General features: G+C 43.0%; 1 protein-coding gene and 1 long non-coding RNA gene across 3 annotated transcripts in view; one reads left to right on the top strand and one right to left on the bottom strand.

Annotated features, from left to right (window-relative positions):
* The window catches only part of PBX1 (PBX homeobox 1), a 309,744-nt gene extending 306,869 nt beyond the window's left edge, over positions 1 to 2,875 (top strand). For both annotated transcript variants that reach the window (XM_084789024.1, XM_084789027.1), the window contains one exon: positions 1,421 to 2,875. In XM_084789024.1, coding sequence (XP_084645150.1) covers positions 1,421 to 1,441 — 21 coding nt within the window. In that variant the 3' untranslated portion in view covers positions 1,442 to 2,875. The remainder of the gene's footprint in view (positions 1 to 1,420) is intronic.
* Positions 442 to 22,855, bottom strand: LOC311601567. Its single transcript, XR_014780600.1, has 4 exons — positions 22,569 to 22,855; positions 14,028 to 14,093; positions 11,146 to 11,295; positions 442 to 673 (listed from the first exon to the last, which is right to left on the bottom strand). It is a non-coding gene; the product is annotated as an uncharacterized lncRNA (long non-coding RNA).
* Positions 22,856 to 23,027: the final 172 nt, after the last annotated feature.

Raw genomic sequence — 23,027 nt, forward strand, 5'->3', positions numbered from 1 at the left:
AAAAAGTAAAAAAGAAAAGCATTACTGGAGAAGCTGCAGTAAGGGACCGTATCCCAAACCCCTGCATTGGCCTACATGTTTGTTATGAGTACCAGGCAGGGCTGAGCCATCCATCTTCAAGTGCAAGGGTGCTAAGCCCGCGAGACCCAGTGCCTCCTATCAATAGATCACTGGAGGAACATCATTAGTGCCCCCACCTCAGAAGAAATCTGTCTTCCCCCGGTGTCAATTTAATCAATTGTCAAATGGGGATCTTACAGAAAGAGCTCCAGGTAAGTAGGTATTTACGAGCCTCCAATAAAGTCATATAATTATCACTTCATATCTGATGATACAAATACTATATAGTATAGCATAAAAGAGGGGAAATGTCAGTATAGTCCTACCATCTCAATGCAATGGTGCTTGCTGTCTACATAGTCTTCCTGAGGTACACATGTACACATGCCATAGCTTAGCAGTCTGATTTAGTTTTAAAAAGTAGTTAAAAGCTGGTTAAGCCCAACTTGACCAGTGTTTGAGTTGAGAAGTCAAAGTTGATGACTCCCTTCCAAACTGTGCCGAACACTCTGCTTTCCCTTGATCCTCAGCATCTGCGCTCCCCACCTCACCCCACACACACACCTGATTCTTCTACATATGGTCCAGGTGTGAAGCTTTATGGCCTTCTCACCTATGTAGAGACAAGTATTAATTCTTAAGTACATTATTAACTCCTAGAGGGAAGTTATGTTCTCTTTGATGTTTTTGCATTGGTACGGTGTTCTGTACACACTTCCCCAGAGAAAAGAAGATGCTTCTGTGGTCCCCCTTGTTAGCCTTCACTGACGCATAAGAGGGTCAGGAGAAAACATTCATCACTCATCTTTTTAGCGACAGAGGCAGAGAAGGTGTAGAGGGATGATTTTGGACTCAAGAGTGTAGATGGTGTCCTGGGCTTGGGTCTCACCAGCTGTGTAATCTGGAACAAGTTAATGTCTCTAGGATCCATTCGTGCCCACATCTCTAAGATGTGGACAGTAATAATTATTTAATAGAGTTGTTATGAGGATTAAACAAGTTGAGTAGGGGATGCTATAAATTAATTACTTTTTTTAAAAAAGTGGCATTCTAAACAAGTTATTCCATTGAACTCTTGCTAATATTTATAGTAGAGGGTTTTTTTTATGTTACATGAATGAAAAACTAACTTCAATTTTTGGCGACCGATGAGCCATCTCAAGAGTCATCGAAGTCCAGGCCTTTCTCTTCTTTTCCTATTTTCAGCTGGTTAGCTGCTCACTGAGATCTTGCCAGAGGGTGGGGAATAGAAATAAAAATGGAAATTGGCCAATTTGACTCTTTGATAGCCGTCCTGATGAATGGCCGCGTGGAAGATGTGAAAGTTGTGAATTAAACTGGAGTTTTGTCTTCTCCCCAGGATATGTCGAGAACCTACTGATCCTCATGGTGACAGCTGTCTCTCTTCTCTTGACTGAAAAAAAAATGTCTTCCTCTACCTGAACAATGGCCTGTCTTCTGGAATAATGCATAGAGACTTCCAAGAAGTAGGAGGGTATCTGCTGGCCGCTCATATCAGACGGAACAAGCCTGGTGAGCAGGGAGCTAGCAGATGTTGGATGAATCGACAGAGTTCCAAAGCAATAATCACTCTCCTTTCTCTTCTCCACTAATCCAACAATCAAATAACCACTCTTAAGCATTTACTGTGTACCACCATATAATAGAAAACGTAGTGAGTAACTACATATATAAGGTAACCTCTCAAAAAAAATGTAATACAGTTAAAAAAGTAAGAGTTATGCATGTGACAACTAACCACATAGGGGAGAGGACACGGTTTCAAGTATAGCATCTCCCACATGGCAGCCACCATGGCAGGTGTTGCACATGTACCCTTCTGTCTAATCCGTACCACATCTCCAAGAGGCATTCCTGTCCTCTAATGGATGATGACACTGAGCGTCGACGATATTTAGTGACTTGCCCAAGGCTATATAAACAGAAAAGCATAGAGCCTACTTTCAAGGTTAGAGGCACCTAGCTCTGTCATCTATGCCTTGTTACTAACCCACAGCTGCCAGTGAGTGAACTCGGAGCTCAAAGACATTATTTAGTGCAGCTGAGCCAAGACAGAACTCCAAGATGCTTATCAGCAATATCTGTTCCTCAAGTTCTACTCAGCCCATTGATAGGTCTGGAAACTAGTTCTAGCCAGAGGATAACTGTCTGGATTCTGTAGGCAGAGATGATGAACTACCAGTGACCACATGGCAGTCTAAGCTCAGTCATTATCTATGTGTGCTCATCAGAGCAAGTTGCTTCCCTCCCCTGGGATCTTATGTCGTCACTGGTAATATTGTGTAATGTCACATTCTGTCACTAGGCAGCTCTATGGTAACAACAAGCTCTAAAATCAAGTGGACCCGAGTTTGAATCCTGGCTCCATCCTCAAGCAGTACGCTGTTGGGCAAGTCATGTGTACAAGAGAGATAATACTACTACCTCAGGGTCTCTGCCCTTATGGCTCATTCTCCTTGGGACAGTTCCCAGTAATCCACAATGTCTCCCTTATACCTCCTTCAGGTATTACTCAAGTGACCCATTAGCTAGGCCTCCTTCAAACATAGTCTCTAAACCACATTTGCCATTTCCTACTTTCTTTCCTCACGCTATTGTTTTCCTAACCATTCAACACCTAACATTCTATACAGAGCACTTGATTATTTTATTTATTGCCTGTTCCCACTTCTCGCCTCTAGACTGTAAGCTCTATATGGGCAGGGTTTTTGTTTTTTTTTTGTTTTTATTCCTTACTGCTGTATCCCCAGTTTCTAGAATGATTTAGGTGCTTAATAAATATTTCTTGCATAAATGAATGCTTGTTGTGAGGATAATTTGAGTCAAGTGTTTTGCATGGGAACTATCACGTGCCAAACACATGTATATTATCTGTATGGCTGGCAGTTGGTGGTGTATTATTCTACCTAATCTCAGTGGAGCACATGCATTCTCTTTCCCTTCCAGATAACCAAAGATTAATTAGCATTCGGACTTGGTGATTTTGAAGGCCTATTTCTAAGATTATTCAAAAACAAGAGGAAGTCATCTTTGTGATCTTGCATGGCAATTACCTTCCCTTCCCATATATGAAGACATGCTACATGAGGAGAAATTCCAGGAAGAATATTTCTGGTGCATAAGAAAGAATTTTTACAGAGTTGTGTAGGCTCTGACCTCTTCCAAACCTACTTTATTTGGAGTTCTTTAATTCTTATACCTCCCTTCCAACCCACCTACCCTAGATAGGAGAGAAAAGGGGTTAATGGGAACAGGAGAAGTAGACCTTTTTGGACTCAGTTCCTGGGAGCGATTCCCCTGACGTAGATGGCAGGATTTCAGCAGACCAGCAATTCCACCAAAGTTGCTGCTGGAACCTGGAACAGCAGCTGGAACCTGGATCTCTGAAGTGTTCTCTGGAGTGGTCCTCTCTAGGAGCATCTTGAAGTGGTGCAATGAACAGCCAAACAATACCAAGATTGGTGTGTGTGTGTGTGTGTGTGTGTGTGTGTGTGTATGTATGTATACATTCTCTCTCTCTCTCTCTCTCTCTCTCTCTCTCTCTCTCTCTCTCTCTCTCTCTCAGAGTCTGTACTAAGATGTGTTTCAAATGGCAAAAACCAAGCCCCCGCACAAGGAGGTTCATCTTCTAGTGGATAAAAATCACCTGTTGTCTCACAAGTCTGTTCCCCATCCCACACTTGGGATCAAACCAAAAACATATTTATATCCACTACAGAGTTGGATGTTCAATGATGGAATAAGTTATTTTGAGAGAGAAGAAGCTGCTTCTGCCTGGAAGTCTCCTAGAAGCTGGGAAACTATCTCACAGACCTAAGAGTATAATTCTTATAGTGAGTGACAAGGTTGGAGTTCAGCCATAGATCTCGCTCTGAGATCTATGGAGATGGCTCTTAATTAAGACATGGCCTCCCTGTGGAATGAAACAAACAGGTGGCCAGTGGAAGCTTTGCTCATTGTACATACTCAAACAAACCAAGGATAGATGAACAAGAGACTAGGATAGTCACTGCAATGAGAAATCAAGATATATCACTCAGCTTCATAAAGGTTCCCAATGGAAAAGCCCTGCAAATATTAGAGACTGTGACCCTGGAAGTAGTTGTCCCACGAGTACTCAGAAATGTTCTTGACCTTTTACTCAGGTGGCCATCTACTTAAGAAAAGAAGACAGCCTAAAATAGTTGGAGGACTGTTAAGCACAAGCCTAAATTTGACACTGGTATCTGGGACCCAGAGCTTAGTTATCGTGGTCTTGCTGTTAGGAGAAGGTTCACAGTGAATCCATAAGGTTCGAAGACACACATTGTAAGTGACCCTGGAGGGCGGAAGAAGAGCTGCTCTAGTCAAGCAGACCAAATGTAAGCTGAAGCCTTTCTTCCTCCAACCTCCACATCTCTACCAAAAGAGTAAATCAAGAGCATTTTAGAATAAACCAAACAAATGGCTACTTAAAAACCATAATGAGGTCAGGATGGCCATTCCTCATAACCTCATTTATCTCACCAGTTTGGTGCCTATAAAAACTAAAAGCCCTATACTGCTGAAAGACATAACTTTTTGCTCATTTAAATAATAGTAACCCCAGTTGCAATTGCTGGGTCAAGAATAGTAACCCCCAAATACAACTGCTGTGATGAGTGTAGAATCTTTGCAAAGGTATATTAACATAGCCTCGGGTGTATGCTATACATCCAAATATCTTCTTTTCCATGGTATGAAGGATAATAAGTCTGTATTCACATGGCACTGACAAATGTGCATTTGTAATCTTGCCCTGAACTATGTTAATTCTACTTTCTATTTTCATGGAGTCTGAAGGGACTTAGATTAACCATTCCAAAATATGTCCCATTCATCCATGACATTAATAAAGTTGTGTTAAGAAGTACCAGACATTAGCAAATAAGCTGGAGATTTTAATATAATAATTGTGCTTTCAAAGTAGGAGATAAAACTTATGAATATCTAGAACTCCTATGAATAAGGCAGAAGTACGGTGATGTGGGGGCTTGATAAGGATGCCCTTCCAAAGACAGCGGATGATTATGCCAGATTCTACTTCCTGCCCCTGAGAAAAATAGTAGCACCTGACAATCTTGCTGAGTCCCAGAAGAAGGTTCCATAGGGAATACTGCTCTGACTGTTACCAAGTAACATGGAAGTTCGCGGCTTTGAGTGAACCCTTGGGCTATAAAGGCTCCATACAAGTTTTGGGTTACTATGAAAATAACTCTGAAAATTGGACCATATAATGCAGCAATCCCTGTGATAAAATAGACATCTCTGCTGGGAAAAGATGCTCTGTGGAGTTATTGTAAGTCACAGCAAAAGTATCATAAAAGAAACCAAATATTTGTGGAACAGAAGCATGCCTTTCATCCAGAGAATCATATTCCACTTGAATAGGGAATACCATAGGAACCAAAACGAGATGGAGTGCCTGCCCACAATATACCAAATAACCGGATGGCCAGACACTCTATCATCAGTTAGGTTCAGTCAGACTCACCAAAGTTCAAAGCACAGCAGACTTGTTGGTGGATCTGTTGCCCATTTCTTTTCCTTTCTTTTTTTCCCCCCTATTGGCTCTTTCTAAGATAGAGTGTTATGTACAAGATTAGAAACAGATGGGCCCACAGGACATGGTCTTCTGCATGAGTGGGTAGCCCAGACGCCAATTTATCCCCCTATTGCTACAGTGGTGTCTCCATTAGCTCGTGGGTGCCTATGTGCGTCTGGATGCTTGAGGGATGCCTGATGGTGAGTTGAGGTGGGGCTAGGCTGAACTTTGTACATGGTTGCAAATCTCCAGTGGCTGGCACCGGTACTACTCCCACTTAGTGCTCTGCAATGCACTGATGTGGAGAAATTCTCCCAGTGGACAGAACACTGAGAAGTCCACAGATCATCTGTTTAGTGTGGTAATAGAAGTAGACAGGAGAGAGAAGGAGGGAGGCAGAGAGGGAGGGAGGTAAAAAGGGAGGGAGATGTGGAGGGAGAGAGAGAGAGAGAGAGAGAGAGAGAGAGAGAGAGAGAGAGAGAGACTCCCCGAGAGAGATAGAAAGTCAGAAAGGTAGAGACAGAAAGACACATAGCCTGCCTCTAGGCAATGACTTAGCTTGGTTGGGGATATAGAAACAAAGACACATAAAAATCAGAAACACAGCAGATCTGGAAAGTGTGTGTGTGTGTGTGTGTGTGTGTGTGTGTGTGTGTGTGTGTGTGTGTGTGTGTAGACACAAATAATGAAGCTCTTAGAATCACTTAATTAACAGTTCCCTAAGAGTTTCCTCATGGATAAGGCACTAAGCAATCAAGTAAACAAAACAACCCAGAGAGATGATAGAAGCCTGCTCTTTGGCAGATATCTGGGTGCTGACACAATGGCTACATCAATGGAATAAAGGGTCCAGTTTCCCACTCAGCAAAGATGACACATTTATTTCCATTGATCAATGTGTAAACAGCAAAGACAAACCTAAACCCTTGCCTCAGGTGATCCCAGTGTGGTACCATCCCCGCAGGAGAAACAACCACTTGTAGCAACTTGGCACCGTCAGATCTATTCTCCCCTGGAGGGAAAAGCAATCAGTTTGAATAGGATTATCATTTGAACTTGCATCTATGTCTTTAAGTCCTTAGCTAGAGTCAGTCACCCTTTGAGGTCTTCCACTGACAAGGCTTCAATGTGCTATTTCATTGGACCAAAACTCTGTTGCTGTTATATTACAGCAAAGAGCAGTTAAGAGCAAGCAAACGGCCATGGGATATGCTTTAAAAGTCAGTAGGGAAAGGAATTGTGAGTGTGTGTGTGTGCGTGTGTGTGTGTGTGTGTGTGTGTGTGTGTGTGTGTGTGTGTGTGAATGTCTGTGTGTCTGTCTGTGCATCTGTTTGTGGTGCATTCACATGAGTGTACAGGTGTGTGTGTGTGTGTGTGTGTGTGTGTGTGTGTGTGTGTGTATGAATGTATGCACGCTTGTGGAGGCCAGCGTAGAGCACCACATTTTCTATTGCTTTCTGCCTTATTGAGATGGGCTTTTTATGTGCGTGCCAGTGATTTGAACTCGGGTTCTCATGTTTGCATTGTTGTCCTGGCCCCAGGAGTAAAGGAATCTTTGAAGTCAGTGTCAGCTTGGAAACGATGCCTTGCAGTTTGATGCACTGTTTGTAGGATCCTGTGGATATTATAAAGCAGCAGTTCCCAAACTGGTGGTCACAACCTGTCCGGCAAGGGGGGTGGTCAAACAACTCACAAGGGTCATTTAAAGCCATTGAAAAACACAAACATTTAATTATAATTCATATCGGTAACAAAATCACAGTTATGAAGTAGCAACAAAAATAAGTTTATGGTTGGGGTCACCACAACACTGAGGAACTGTATTAAAGGGCTGCAGCATTAGGAAGGTTGAGAACCACTGTTATAAAGCAATGGCTATTATATGATGCTGTGTCCTTGGTGTATAGAGTACAAGAATTTGAAACCACAGCAAAGCAGGCAGAATGACCCCGTTCCCGTTACTCCAAAGGACCTACTTTAGGGATTTGTGCATCCTGTCTCCATAATACCAGCCCTTGCCATCTGGAAGTCTTTCACAAAGAAGAACTGATTTTTTTTTTTCTATAAGATACAGAAAAGCCTCTTGAACAACCAGCTATGGGCGCTGTTGGAGCACTTTAGACTCATGATTTCAGGAATCCAGGAAGTGAGTCAGGGGTGACTGACCTAGATTAAGAGCAAATGCTGTTGTTAAAAGTTGGAACAGACCAGAAAATGTGTGACATCCCAGAAATTCTGGTCACTGTTCTCCTCAAACACAGATGCCAGCACTTACCTTCTTAGTCACAAAACATTGCAATAACCTCAAGCACCCCCAACAAATCACATTTCTTCCACAGCAAAAGGATGAGAAACAAGAACACTGGAGGGGGGAGAGGAAACACTGCGGGGGGTGGGGGCGGGAACCAAAGCACACTTTGACCAAAATGTAATAGTTTACACACTGACTCCAATTAGCTGGTGTTCTCCTCCAGGGGCCCTTAGGGCTCTCTCACAGATGGGTGCTTGTGATAATTTCATGTCAACTTGGCTAGGTTACATTTTGCCCATATATTTGGTTCATCATTTCGGAGTGCGCCTGTGAGGGTTTTCCGAAAAGACACGTGTTTGGCAGTGGGCTTGGTAAAGCAGAGAGCCCTCTCCAGAATGAGTGGGCCACAGCTCACCCACTGGGTCCAAATAAAACCACCAAAAACCAAAGAAAGAAGAATCTCTCTGCTGTGGGCTGGAGCTGAAGTATAAGCTTTAGTTTTTCTGCCCTCAGACTGGAATTGACATCATCTGAAGACCTGGTGGTTAAGGTTCCAATGGGCTGAAAGCCTGTACCATTGGTTTTCTGGTTCTCAGACCATCAGACCTAACTGAAACTATACCTCCAAGGGCCTTGAACCTCAGGCTCGCAGAAAAAGATTGTGGGATCTGTGAGTGCTCATGATCATGGGCAACGAGTCCTTATAATAAATGTTTGTTCCAATGTAATTTATTAATTTTGACTCACTAATGAACCTACTTAGTGTTCAGAGCAATGACTCTAAGGCCAGCCTCAGTCAAATCTACATGTAACATGTATGTGTGTGGGTGTGCATATTCATGTCAGTGTACTAGTTCATGTAGGTGTGCACATTTGCATGCGGGTGTGCTTGCACATGCATGTGAAGGCCAGGGGACAACCTTGAGCATCTTTCTCAGTTGCCCCCAACCTCACTTTTAGAGACTGGTTCTCTCACTAAACACAGAACTCAATGGACTCAACCAAAAACTGGCTGGACAGCGAGTTCCAGGGATCTGTCTGTCTCTACCTGCCCCCACTACCTCAGGGTGGAGTTACAGATGCAGGCCACCACACCCAGACTCTTCACATGGGTGCTGGAGACCTACACTTGGGTCCCCATGTTTATGAAGCAACATGTGCCAGCTAGATTTATGACAACCTGACACAAACTATAGTCAGCTGAGAGGAGGGAACCTCAATTGAGGAAATACCTCCATAAGATCAGGCTGTAGGCAAGCCTGTAGAGCATTTTCTTAATTAATGATTGATGGGGGAAGGCCCAGCCCACTGTGGGTCCTCAGTTCTATAAGAAATCAGGCTGAGCAAGCTATGTGGAGCAAGTATGTAAGCAGCTCACCTCCATGGCCTCTGTGCCAGTTCCTGCCTCCAGGTTCCTGCCGTGTTTGAGTTCCTGTCCTGTCTTCCTTAAGTGATGGATACAATGTGGAAAGGTAAGCCAAATAAACTCTTTCCTCCTCAACTTGCTTTTAGGTCATGGTGTTTCATCACACAATAGAAACCCTAACGAAAACAATGAACTTTATTGCCTACGCTGTCTCCTCCGCCTCATAGTACACATTTCCCCCTGAGTTTATGGCTTATACCAGATTCACACAATGTCATTTTAGAGTAAGGTGGCGAGTACGTGAGGCACATTCAATCTTCCTTTCCTCTTGAGCAGTTCCCCTCCACATCCCTATAGGAGGTGGGTGATACTGCTACAGCCCAAGCTGGGTGGGTCTAGGCAGAGCGTTCTCAGCACAACGCAGCCAGTCCAGTGATGCTTGCCCCGGCTGCTGTTTCTTTCTTTTTTATATGACTGTCATTCTTTGCAACAGCAGGTGTCCCTCCTGGCAGCAAGGAGACCAAGCACAGAGCAGACCCTACTAAACTTCACTCTCGCATATTCAGCAGGTTTCCTATCGAGACGTTCAGTATTTTAAAAAGCCAGTCTTCCTCAGGGAAGGGGGGTGAGAGCATCAGAATAAGGGGTGAGCGGGGTGCATGCCACATTAAACCATCTCATCTTTTTGACTCTGCAGTTGCTATACAGATGCCTCTTTGGGTGCTCTTATGGAAGTTATCTCTGCTGTTGAGAACAAGGTTACAAAACGTGTAGGTTTGGAATAAAAGCTTGTATTTTACATGTTCAAATAAGTAAAAACAAAAACAAAAAAAAAAACAGAGAGTCCCACATATGACAAGATAACAGAAACCTATGCCATGGCTCCTTGAATGTACTTTAAGTTTGCCTTAGAGGAAAAGATTGGAAAGCTGAACCTGGCAGCCACAAAGTTCCTCTAAGTTGCTGTCTATAAAGCCACAACCACTGCCCACTTCCAACTGCCACACAGCGCTGAGCCACTGAATTCATATTTTCAAGTCCTGGAGTCTGAGATCTGTGTGTGTGTGTGTATGTGTGTGTGTGTGTGTGTGTGTGTGTGTGTGTGTGTGTGCAGGCTGTGAGATGTGCCTGGCTCAATCATTCTTTCCTAATGAGAGCTGCTAAAGCCACTCCCCTTGTGCATGTTTACTTTCCGCTGCACTTTGATTTTGGAAAGACAACCTTTACAACATTGTCTGATAGTATAGTGTCTTGTTGGCTCCCTTAGCATGTGAGTTACTGTACACACACACACACACACACACACACACACACACACAGTATTACTCACATTATTGCCAACCTTCCACAATCTCTTGGGGCTGGCAGAACTATCTATGAATATGCCTTTTCTGGAACAAGCTGAACTTGGGTTCTAGAAATGGGATGAAGGCCAAGAGTTAGGCAAATCAGTGGCTGCTGCAGGTGCACCTGCACCCATTCTGGTGTTCACTCCATTGAGCCTGTCGTGCTTGCAAATCATACTTTAAACTTAGCAAAATATGTCTGCTGCCTAAGCTGTATCTGGCCTTATATACCTAATGGGAAAAATCAGTGTGCATATGAGGGCGGGCAAGGGAGCTTAAGTTAAAGATGGCAATCCCGTTGACAAATTGGCGGAGTATGGGTCTACCACTCCGAGTAGATCTCCACCGGATGAGATTCAGAGCCAGAAATGGAAGCATGGTGGAGGGAGAAATGGAAACATCCCACAAAAGACCACAGATGAAATGAATAGATGTAATAGATAGGGGATAGATGGTAGATAGACAGATGAGAGATAGATAGATAGATAGATAGATAGATAGATAGATAGACAGATAAACAGAATTTTCCAGGGTTTACCTCAAATCCAATCTGACCTGGATCTTGTAGGGTGCTATCTATTTAAGAGACACCTGTCTTCAAGTATGGATGTTCTCTCCCATCAACTGGAAGGCTGAGGCTCGACAATTTGCTTGAGTTTGCAGCCAGACTGGGCTACAGATCCAGACCCTGTCTCAAGAGGGGAAGGGAAGAGAAAGTAAGGGAAAGGAAGAAGAGGAGGGGGGAGGGGAGAAGAGGAAAGTGAAGGGAGAAAAAAATGTTATTCCAGGCACATTTGTTTGTTTGCTTGCTTGCTTGCTTGCTTGTTTGTGATTCAGGCAACTTTCCTGTGGAAGCAGAATTGAATGGCATACAAACTCATTTCATTTAGTTCCCTTATGTAAAGGATGAATGAATTGGTGTTTCTCTGTTTTGCACTCAGAACCTTCTACGAGGGGTACTGTTACTCTGTCCCTCAGAGGGGGCAGCATCATGCTGGGAGATGCTGTGACTTATTCAGAGTCACATAGATGTTAATAGTGGGCTCAAACTTGGGTCTCGGGTAGCCTGACCTTCAATCAAAGGTCTTTGCATCCAATCAGGGCTTCCCACCAACCACTGGCCTCAGTATCATGAGGATAAAGGCTCTCTTTAAGTGCTCAATGATATTTTTATGCATTTGTGACAATATATGAAATACATAAATATATCCATATAGCCTTACCAACTTTTATTCTTGAGAAAGCCTGATGTTTATACATAAAATTTTCTTCTTTACACGGCAGTAATAATAACAAAGTATGTAGTTGTAAGCATAATATTGTGAAGTTTAAATTCTGATCTCCTGTCTAAATGTTGTGCAAACTCTGCTCCCCAATTATCCCCCTATTATGTCAATAAAGCAGGTTACAGCTAATTGATGAGCAGGGGAGAGAATAGAAATGGACTTCCTGCCAGCCAAGGGGGGAGGGCTTAGGAGAGGAAGCAGAGAATTCGGCCATGGGTAGAGGTCTAAGGAAAGCCACAAAGTGCAAGTACAGCTGGGATGTTTTCTGGGAGTAAGACGAAATAGTATCGACGATTAAGAACAGACTCAAACTGCTCAAGATTGAGTTGTGGAGCTTTGCATTATAAAAGAATCTCAATTATTTGTGTGATAGCCGGGTTAATAAATAAGCTGAGAGGAACAAACACTGTTTTATAAAATTAACTTTAACAGGTAGTTTATATGCTCAGTTGGTGAAATGGAACACTGATGACTACATGACAGTCCTAAATATTTCCTTAAAATTCTACACTCTGGGGATTGCCATGTATGCTGTTCCTGGCAGTCCACAGAGACAAATAGTCAGAGCCTGTTGTCATTCCACTCATCGCCCTGTCATGCAGTCACCAACCACAGGCCTCATACCATCATGGTGAGGTCCTGACCTTATAGAACCCTGGTCCTATGGCTCATCCAGAAACCTGCACAGGCTTACAAATGCCGTGGTATATGCACAGATGGCGTCCTTTGGGCTGCCATTGGGGTGTGTGCACTCAGGAAATAGGAGGGCTGACCTGTCTCTGCATTTGTCCTAACATGTTGGGAGAGATGAAGGCAAGGGACCAAGAAGTGCCCAAGCCTGTGCTCTGTGCTCCAACTGAGAAGAGTCATGTAAAGAAAGATTTGGGGCCAGCAAGACGGCTCATTGGGTGAAGGCACCTGTTGCCAAACCTGATGACCTGAGTTGGACCTCAAGGACACATAATGGTGGAAGAGCAAAATCAACACACACACACATATAAAACAAACAAACAAACAAACAAACAAAGTGTTATACGCAAGGAAAGGTATGTTGTCATAGAGTTTACCAAATTAGATTTCCAGGAAAGCAACTTAATAATATGTATGAATTAATGTATATATAATCATAAGCAAGTTCCTGTGTGAACCTTGCACTAGTGCTATAACAATAAAGTCATATACTATAGTACTCTAGTTTCTCCTTAGCAAGGTTTTGCTCCCCAGGGTTTCAGTTACCTGTGATCCCCTACAGTTTAAAAATGCTCAGCAAAATACTCCAAAAATGCATGCATCATTCTGAGTAGCATGGTAAGTCTGATACCATCAGCTCTAATCCAGCCAGGACATGAATCGTCCCTTTGTATGGTGTCTCCACCCTTTATATACTACCTACCCATTAAGACTTAGCTGGCTCAGTTGTCAGATTGACGTGGTATCACAGAGCTTACGGTTAAGTAGCATTTCTTCACTCAGTGATGGACTCAAAATATAAACACAGTGAGGTGCCCATTCAGAGAGGGCAGTGAAGAGCCACAGATCGTCTGCTCAAACTGTGAAAATTCCTGTACTCATAAAAATATAATTCTGAGGTTGCTAAAAGTTTCGGGGAATCGTTGTTCATTCCTTACACTGGCTAATGTGTGAGTTCAATTTTAGTTTACATTTAGAAGTGCATTTAGAAAAGTAGAGCTTAGATGGCTCAGTGGGTTAAAGTGTATGCACTGTGCCAAGCCTGATGCTGCGAGTTAGATCACTGGAACCCAAACTGGCAGAGGGAGAGAGCTGACCTCTGAAAGTTGTCCTCTGACCCTCACATGTGCATGGTAGCATCTATGCACCTATGTGCACACACACACAGGCACACACATACACACACAGGTGAACTAATCAATAAAAAAAAAAGAGAGAGAACTAAAGTGCATGAAATGCTTAGTACCATCTGTAGGTACAGGTATCTACTTAGAGTCTTGAAGTATACTTCTTCCCCCTAAGTTGAAGCTACACAAAGCACTTGCTTCAGTTTGCATGCACTGAATGCTCACGGCTGGCTTCTGACTGCTTCTCCCTGGTTTGTGTCTAAGACGGTTGATCTGTGATGTCTTTGGTAATTTTGTGTCTACACCCTTGCACTCACCTGGCCTCTTCCAGACAGAGAAAATGCTGCTAGTGGTCAAATTCATAGTGAGTGATTCAGTCTTTCCTAGGAGAGGACCCAAGGAGAGAACAATGGGTTAGCACGGGCATCCCAGACTCCATGGCAGCCAGGGCGGCTTGTGCTCTCCCAGCCTCTCTGGCAGGTGGTTGGTAGATCCAGCTTCCTCCTCCCAGGCAGCAGCCCATTCCTGGTGCCATGGAACGAGTACCAAAGTCTCTGCTGTCACTGTCCATCTTTCCCCTGCTCTGTGCAGTCAGTGTAACAGCTGACACCTGGGATGTCACATTCTGACATATGAGGCCATGGGAGGGGGTCAAGTGGGGCAGGGGTAGAGGCAGGGACTTGGCTATCACAGCCAGGTACATGTCAAAGCAAATTCCACTCACCATTGGCTGCTGAGCCTGAGCCTGGATCCGATCTGGATCAGAGCGAAGGGCTGAAGTCAAATGACAATATTTGTCTGGCTAGGGCTTATCTGACAGGACATGCTCCCTGACAGAGATGGGGACAGAGACAGCGAGGACAAGGGTGAGTGTGAGGCAAAGCAGAGGGATAGTATCTGCCTTCCTTGTTTCCACATTTGTTGCTAGCGTGTGCTTGCTGACATTTGAGTGGGTTCTATTTATGCAAATAGCCGATTTTGCTTTATTTTCCGTCCCCTACATGCACACAGACCACTAACTGTCACAAAGGTTTCCTTCCACCGTGGTGACTAACAGCACAGTCACTCACCCAGCAACAAGGGAGAGGCCTGGCTGGGGAAGGAGGGTGTTTAATATTGATGCGAGTCCTGAATAAATGCGGATTTGCAAGGCATCCACGGTGTTCACAGTGAAGCTTTGAATTCAGACCGACCCAAATCCACATTTCTGCCCCTAATTCATGGCCCTGGGCAACTTTGCTTTGCTTCTCTTGGCCTCTGTGTCTTCATCCCTAAAGTACTGATACGGTAGTACTATTTATGATGTGGGAGAATTTTGGTAATCAAATGAAAATGTGTCCTAAGCAGTTTGTGGGACACTAGTAAAACGCAACCCCCAATATCTTCTCCCCTACCTCACCCCAAAACCTAATGCGGAGAATGGGAGGCAGGTATAGAAATGGATTGCAGCAGAGAGCCAGTGTGCTTTGCTTTCAGGTGGGAGGATGTAGCTTTAGAGAACTTTCAGCACTCCTGGGCTGCTCCTCAGTCAAGGGAGGCGGTTTCCTCCTGCATCTTTAACTTGCATTGAGAATTTAGATGGCATTTATTTAAGTTTCCCCTTTGATCCCTCTCTTCCTCCCTCTCTCCTTGCTGTCCTTCCTTATTTCTCTCCTTTCTTTCATATCTCTCACTGTCTTTTTTTGTTAAGAGAGAGTAGGTTCTGTCCAGTACCTTCTATCTGACCTTTGGCCCCCATGCTTAGAAAAACTCATCCCATTCTTATCTTTTTTTCTACTTAACATTAGCTTTTCTGAAAATGACCCTGAAACTTACCTTTTAGGACAAATTGTTTAACCTAACTGTAAATAGAACACCACCTCGAACACATGTTCGCTTCTTATGTCTGTTTCTATTTTTGAACATTCTTCATAGATTTTTAAAGTGGTAGTATAGGCTGTGTTTTGTTGATAAATAGTTAATTTCAATAGATGTTGAAAATGACATTCTGGTTGCAGAAAGACTTAAAATGCAAGCTGGGTGCAGTGGAGCACATCTGTAATCCCAGCACTCAGGGAGGCAGAATCTCTGTGAGTTCAAGGCCAGCCTGGCCTACAAAATGAGTTCAGGACAGGCTACACAGAGAAACCCTGTCTTGGAAAAAAAAGAAAGGAAGGAAGGAAAGAAAAGAAAAGAAAATTTAAGATATAGATTGAAGTATAGAGAAGGCCTACAGTGTATTTTTACAAACTAAAAGGATAGTCAGGAGAACCCTACTAGCCTGGCCTAAGGGACAAAGTGAGATACCAGCACTCCTGCTGGATTCTGAGGGAGGAGGAGCCCTGCACTGTAAGGAATGGACTCCCTTACTCTGTGACTATGCTATGTGACAGAGGTGGGGGTGGGGACTAGGACTTAGGTGACATAACAGGAGTCACAGAGCTGCTGGGCAGAGAATGTGTTCAGCTAATGTCCAACTTCAGTGAAGCTGCCTTGGGCCCCAGCTGGTAGGTGCCTGGGTGGTACTTGAAGTTTAATCTGCTTAGGGCCTGATTTCCTGGCCTGGGCTTTCCGACAATCCAACAGGAAGACATCCTTGACAAAGAGGTTTGGGAATGTGTGTAGATTACTTACGGTTTAAGTAATATGTTTGGGTTTCCTGCGACCCCATTACCTTAGCCCAGACTTAGAATTGCAATGCTAATGCATGAATTTGTGGTTTACCTGGTTGGCCATAGCATGATTGCCATTGTGAGGTTAGCAGTTACCTTGGCTGGTAGCTATGCTAACTGGTGAGTAGTGCAGAGGCAGCCAGGCCTACAGCAAGAGCTGTGGGTGCTGTCACAACCTAATAGGAGAAGAAAGACTAAGGTTCCCTGCAATTGCATCCACTACTCCTTCCTGCCATCCCCGCCCCAGCTGCAAGTGACCTTGGGAATTGCTAGTGTTTATAGGAAGTAGAAGACATGCAGATTAAAGCTGCACTGATTTCTTAAGCAAGAACTGTGTTGGCAGAGCCAGTGGTTGTCATTATCTCGCCAAGCCATGCTATCCGCACAAAGCCACTTTTTCTCCCTATCTCGTCGTTCTGCGGTGCAAGTTAGTAACTGAGCAAGTCAAAATATGGGCTATATTTGGGGGGGAGAAAAGAACAAAAGAGGGAAAAATCACAAACAATTGTTGCTCAGGGTGAATGGCATCTTTGGCATTCCACATTTCGCCAAATGTCACTAAGTTGGATGTGGATAGCCAAATACTGCCAATATTTGTGCCCTTCAGCAAACTCCGTATTTGATTCTCTTATCCCATGGGTTTTTTGAGGCAGGGAGTGCTGTGCTGGGAACAGAGCTTCAGTCAGCTTCCTTGTCATTTTTCTGCAATGAGTGACAAGATGTATAACACACAGCGACAAAAAAGACCGGTGGATACAAGAAAGAGAGGGCCAGGGCTCAGTTGATTTTTCACAATTCATCTGGTTCCTTTCAGCATGTGTACTTGCTGAATTGTATTTATTTGTTGCTATTAAAATTTCAGACATTAAGCCTATCTTCATGTGCTAAATGTACCATAGGAAAGGAATCTTGGCATTTTGTAATGCTAGTAAGCTCCAGAGCAAAAATACTGAAGAAAGGGAAAAGGTGAGAGAGAGAGAGAGAGAGAGAGAGAGAGAGAGAGAGAGAGAGGGAGGGACAGACGGACAGACAGTCAGACAGACAGAGACAGAGAGACAGAGAGAGAGACAGAGAGACAGAGACAGAGAGACAGAGAGAAACAGAGACAGAGAGAGACAGAGACAGAGAGACACAGAGAGAGACAGAGAGAGACAGAGACAAACAAAGACAGAGACACACAGAGAGAGAGGACATGTTGTATAACAAAGTTTATTGCTATATTTTTGTTTATCTAAAATTTAGCATATTATAATCTAGTGCTGGAGCAATGATGGAGTTGAGACTAAGGTTAATCTGAGGGACTGAAAGTCAATTCAAGATTTTTGGGTTTTTGTTTTTTGGTTTTTTTTGCTTTTTTGTTTGTTTGTTTGTTTTGTTTTGTTTTACAAGATCTTACTATGCTGGTCTGGAACTCAAATAAGTAGACCAGGCCTCAAACTCTCATACAGATCCATCTGCTAGCCTATGCCTCCCAAGTGCTGGAGTTTTACAACTAGAATTTTCCAGTGATGGGAGCAAATCTTCTCTTCTTTCCCTCATCCTCTACCTCATGCTTAAGATGCCCATGCTAGAAACCGGGGCTTTATCCTCTACATCTTCCAATCTCCATCAATATCATATCCAAGTTTTCAACAAATCCTGTTATCTGAAACTACTCAGTAGTAATGGTATTGAGTTCTGTGTGTCTTCCCTCATGGATCCCTCTTCACGGTCTCCTATCAGACCCTGAAAACCCTTCAATGACTCCCTTTGTCTTCTAGATAACATTCAAAGTCTTCGTCCTAGGATATACATTTCTAGTCTCAGAACTGACCTTTCTGTCAGCATCCTCTCCACACCCTAGCTACAGGAAGACATCTGTCACATGCTTTACCTGCTTGCCAGAGACTTAGACTTCCCCCTCTTCTTCCTATTCCCATGCTATTTCCCTTAACTGCTAGAACTGCTATTTCTTCTCTTCAAGAGAAAACCAAATGTCATTTTCTCCTGTACCTAGTTAAATGTCCTCTCCTGCTAAATCAGGCCCCTCTTCCACACTCCCATAGCAACTGGCACATAACATGTTTATAGCAGTGTGAACATGTTCCTGTAGTTGTGCATTTACATGTCTGATTCCTCATCTCTGTCATGTTAAGTAGAAATCCTGATTGCTAGTGAGTTCCAAACAGATGATCCGTGACACATTTCAAAGAAGTGTAACAGAGATTTGGAATCAAGGAATCAAGGAGAAAAAAGAAAATAAAGACTTGTCAAGTAAAGACGTCTCAAGTCTCTTTTACTTTTGAGTATTTGGATTTTTCTAACATCAAAATTTGAATAGATGCTCAGATTCCATGAAAATAATCAGAGAGTAATGTTAACATGATGTATTAGTTACTTTTCTGTTGATATCATAAAATAAATTGACCAAAAGCAATTCAGAGGAGAAAGGGGTTTATTTATTTTGGCTGACAGTTCCAAAAGGGCAGAGTCCATCAACACAAAGAAGACATGGCAAGAGAAACACGTGGTGGCAGGAGCATGAAGAAGGCTGATCACATCTTTATCTACACAGGAAACAGAGAGATTGAGAACAGGAAGTGGAGAAAGGGTATAAACCCTGGAAGCCTGCCCCAGTGACATACACATCCAACAAGGCTCCACCTTCTAATGGTTCTATAACCTCCGAGACAGGAACACCTTCTGGGGGCCCAGTGAGCCTATGGGTCCATTTCTTATTCAAACCACCACACATAGTTTTATCATATAAAACATTTTATTGCCTTTACAATTGATTGCTTCTCAATAGACTATAGGAAACAAGCTGACTACACCAATATCTTTTCTTATGCAACAGGCTTACCCAATCATGTGCTAGAAGAAAGTTCTCGTTGTGCCCCTGGCCTAAGGTTTTGGGAAGCCCAAATGATTTTATTCTTCCTGCATGAAGTCTGATCAGGCATTTCTCTTACTTGATAAAACTGGGGTAAAATTCAAGCACGCGATCCAAAGGAAGATGGTTCTAAGTTCAAATTCAGCTTTGCCACTACAAATGTGATGCTTTGGAAAAGTCATTTGACATTCATGAACATGCTTTTCTTTTCCCAGAAATGATTGTTATAAGGATCAAATAAGATTAAATGTGTAGGAGATGTTCCAAATAGAATTTGGTACACCAGAAACATTCATAATGTTATTGTCATTATTATTCTAAAATAGAAAACTAGAAGACATCGTTTCACAAACATTAGGTCCTTATCTGTGCTGAAAACCAAAGGAGATGGTGGCTTCTGATGATCCTTGGAATATAGCACTCCAACTTCCATGACTAAGTCCCCACTGCATTCTGATCCAAATCAAGTGCAGATATAGATTCTTTTTCTGTCTCATTGATTCTGATGTCATCACTATTATAATTCAGGTTTCTAAAATTTTTGCTGAGACAGACAATTCTGAAACTCACCAAACAATACTGTCCTAAAAGAAAATAGCAAAAAAGAGGACAGCTTTGGAGACAGAAAGAGAAGGAGGAAGCAAAACTGCCGGGGCATCCAGCCTCTGGGAGATAAAGATGTTGGGATCTTGGCCAACAACCTTAAGTCATAAGGAGTGATGGGGAGAGAGCTGACAGCTTCTGACATGTGACTTTCTACTGACCCAGACAGTGCGTTCGCTCTGAACAGGAAGAGCTCTCAAGGTGACATCATGAACAGTCCGTAGTCCAGCAAGTAGCTCTCTCTCATCCCACTTGCAAAGCCAAATGCCCAGAGGGAAAGAAATTATTCAAAGGACCAGAGTTTTGCCTTGGAAACTAAATTGACAATACATTATTCAACTCCCCTTGCACCACTCAACACAGCCATTCTGGCAACGAAAGTTGCCTCAAACGAAGCAAAAGCAATTTTCAGAGTAATGAGTAAAAGATGTTGTCCAAGTGAAGAGAAAGTACGAGAGAGAGTACTCCACAAAAACACCCCCCAAAATGTTAATGATGGAAATTATAGGATACTGGGGTTGAAGACAGTAACATAATTTATAGTCCTCTTTAACTTACACAGAATTATATTTATGATTATTAAAACCAAATTAGGTAAAACAAATATGCACATTTACATATATATTTAAAACTATATATAATAAGAATAATAAAAATCAGATAAATTTGTACTTAAGACCAAGAGTAGCGGGAAGAAGTCAGGAACTTGCTGATGGTCCTTTAGCCACTCTGGGGTGTATGGTTCTAGGTAACCCCACGCCGTCTTAGGAATCATTTGTCCCAGGCAACAAATGGGAGACCTGGGAATTTAACCTGGGTCTGTCTTGTCTTCAAAGGCTGTAACTTTCCAGGAACAAATTTTATGAAGTAAAAATTTTTCAAGTGTAGGTTCCTCCTTACAGTTTATCTAGGGACTATCCTTTCTTCTTTGTTAATCCCCTATGTATCTAATGAAGACATCTTCTCAAAGTAACACTGGTTAAAATGCATTACATCGTAAGGTTAGAGTTTTCTCATCACCTTGTCATGAACTGCTTATTGTATATGAAGTCATCTTTTGGTATATACAGGAGATCCAAATGCTGGAGCACCTTATATAAAATGACATAGTATAGTTGTTGTTTTCCTTTTACATAGATGTTATTTGTATGTTGCACATACATTTGTGTTTATGTATGTGCTCATATGTATGTGGACATCCATGGTTGGTGTCAAGAATCTTTCTGGATTGCTCATCCATCATATTCTTTTGAGGAAGCATCTCTCAGTCAAATCCAGTGTTCACCAAGACAGCGACTCACAGTAGCCAACTTGGTCCTGGTATCTCCTGTCTCTGCTTTTCAATGCTGGAATTACACATGGGCTATCACTCCCACCCAGCATTTCTATGGATTCTGAGAATCTCAATTATGGTATTCTTATTTGCAAAACCATAGACTGAACCCCTGAGCAATCTCCCAGGCCAGACTTTGGACAGTCTTTGCATCACTTGGAGTGCCTAAAATAACATAAATGCTGAATAAATTGTTGTTCCACTATGTTGTTAAGAGAATAGGGGCACAAAGAGTGCTCAGTACAGATGGAAGGTTTTCCCAGATGCTTTTTAATCTCGATTTGTTGGATCCTCACATGCAGGGCTTACAAACAAAGAGAGCGTCTCTATAGCTAATGAAGTGATATTTACTCGTTTGATTGTGAAACTGAAGAAGGCCAGAGAAAATGAACTATACAAAACCATGAAGGGGGAAATCCAATAGCATATATGATAGATCAATCAGATACAGTCAGATACTTGGCTAAAAATCCAAGCCTTGGCCTCTGTTTCCTCAGCTATAATAAACACACACAGACAAAATAGCAAGCACCTATAGAGGAGGGCGTCTGGGTGCTTCTTCAGCCGACCACCTTTTTTATTTTGTTTCTCGATATCCTGGAGTCCAAGCACAGGGACGGGAAGAAGATGAAGAGAAGACATTCAGGTCATTGGTACCACTGTACTCCTCCATTGCCTGTCTGGGCAGTTCACCTGATAGGTCATCTCCTGACAAACTGCTGCCCTGACAGAGCCCTTCTTGTATGGAGACCCCAGCCCAGGGATTTCCCATAAGTCCCACTATATGCAGGAATCACATTAATCCTTGCCAGACCGAAGTGTCATTGGGGTGACTGCAACTGTTTTTTCTATCTCTTCATTCTCCCACTGGGCCTCCCCACAGCTGCTCTCCATCCCTAGTTCTAGGGCAGTACAGCCAATAGTAATCAATTTCCTGTGAGTCCTCAAAGAAACCTACTCAAAATCGTTATGGTCCATCTCCCTTCCTCAAGCCTGAAGCCCACCCACAGCTCCACATACACTAAATTCCAACTGCATAGTGAAATGCCCCTTCCATCAGAAGCCATCAACCTCCTCAATCATTCTTTCTCTTGAGTCCCCATGATTTGATATAGGGAAAGGCACCTGGTAGAATAGTTCCCCCACCCACAACTTCCAGTCCAAAGGCCTTTCAGAGTACATAAGCTATTTTGCTAATTCTTTGAGAATTTGGCATATACATATAATGCCTTTTGATCACATTCGTCCCCTACTGTTCCTTCTAACTTCTCCCTAATCCGTGACTCACCTCCTTCTGTTCCCACTTGAATCTTTCTCTTTGAAACAACCTGCAGAGTAAATCTGTTCTGCTTTATATACATACTGGTGTGGGCTACCCACCAGGGTGTGCTCAACTTACCAGATGCCATCCTCTTAAAGAAAACTACCTCTCTCCAGTCAAGAAGCCACCGTCAATAGTTGCTCAGCTAGGAATGCGGACTCATGAGCTCCCCCAAGTTCCATCCTGGGACACTGACTACAGGTAATCACAGCTTCTGTGAGGTCATGAGTGAGGTGGTCCTCTCATATCCAGGAGATATTTTTTCCTCTTGTCCTTCCCGACCTCTGGCTTCCAAATGGTCCCAGAGTTTGGGGAGAGGGATGTGATACAGATGTCCCATTTGTGACTGAGGACTGAGCACTCTACAGTCACATTCTCTGCAATATGACCCATTGTGAGTTTCTGCATTAACTGTCACCCTTGATGTAACTCTTAAGTCACCAGTGTGATGCTCCAAAGCATCAGCTCATTTCATTACTGATGGGGTTGAGGGTTTGGACTGATGTTGCCTTCTTTCGACATATTCAGTAGGAGGCT

The sequence above is a fragment of the Acomys minous genome (assembly GCF_964271855.1).
Source record: "Acomys minous genome assembly, chromosome: 1".
In the NCBI taxonomy this organism is placed as follows: domain Eukaryota; kingdom Metazoa; phylum Chordata; class Mammalia; order Rodentia; family Muridae; genus Acomys; species Acomys minous.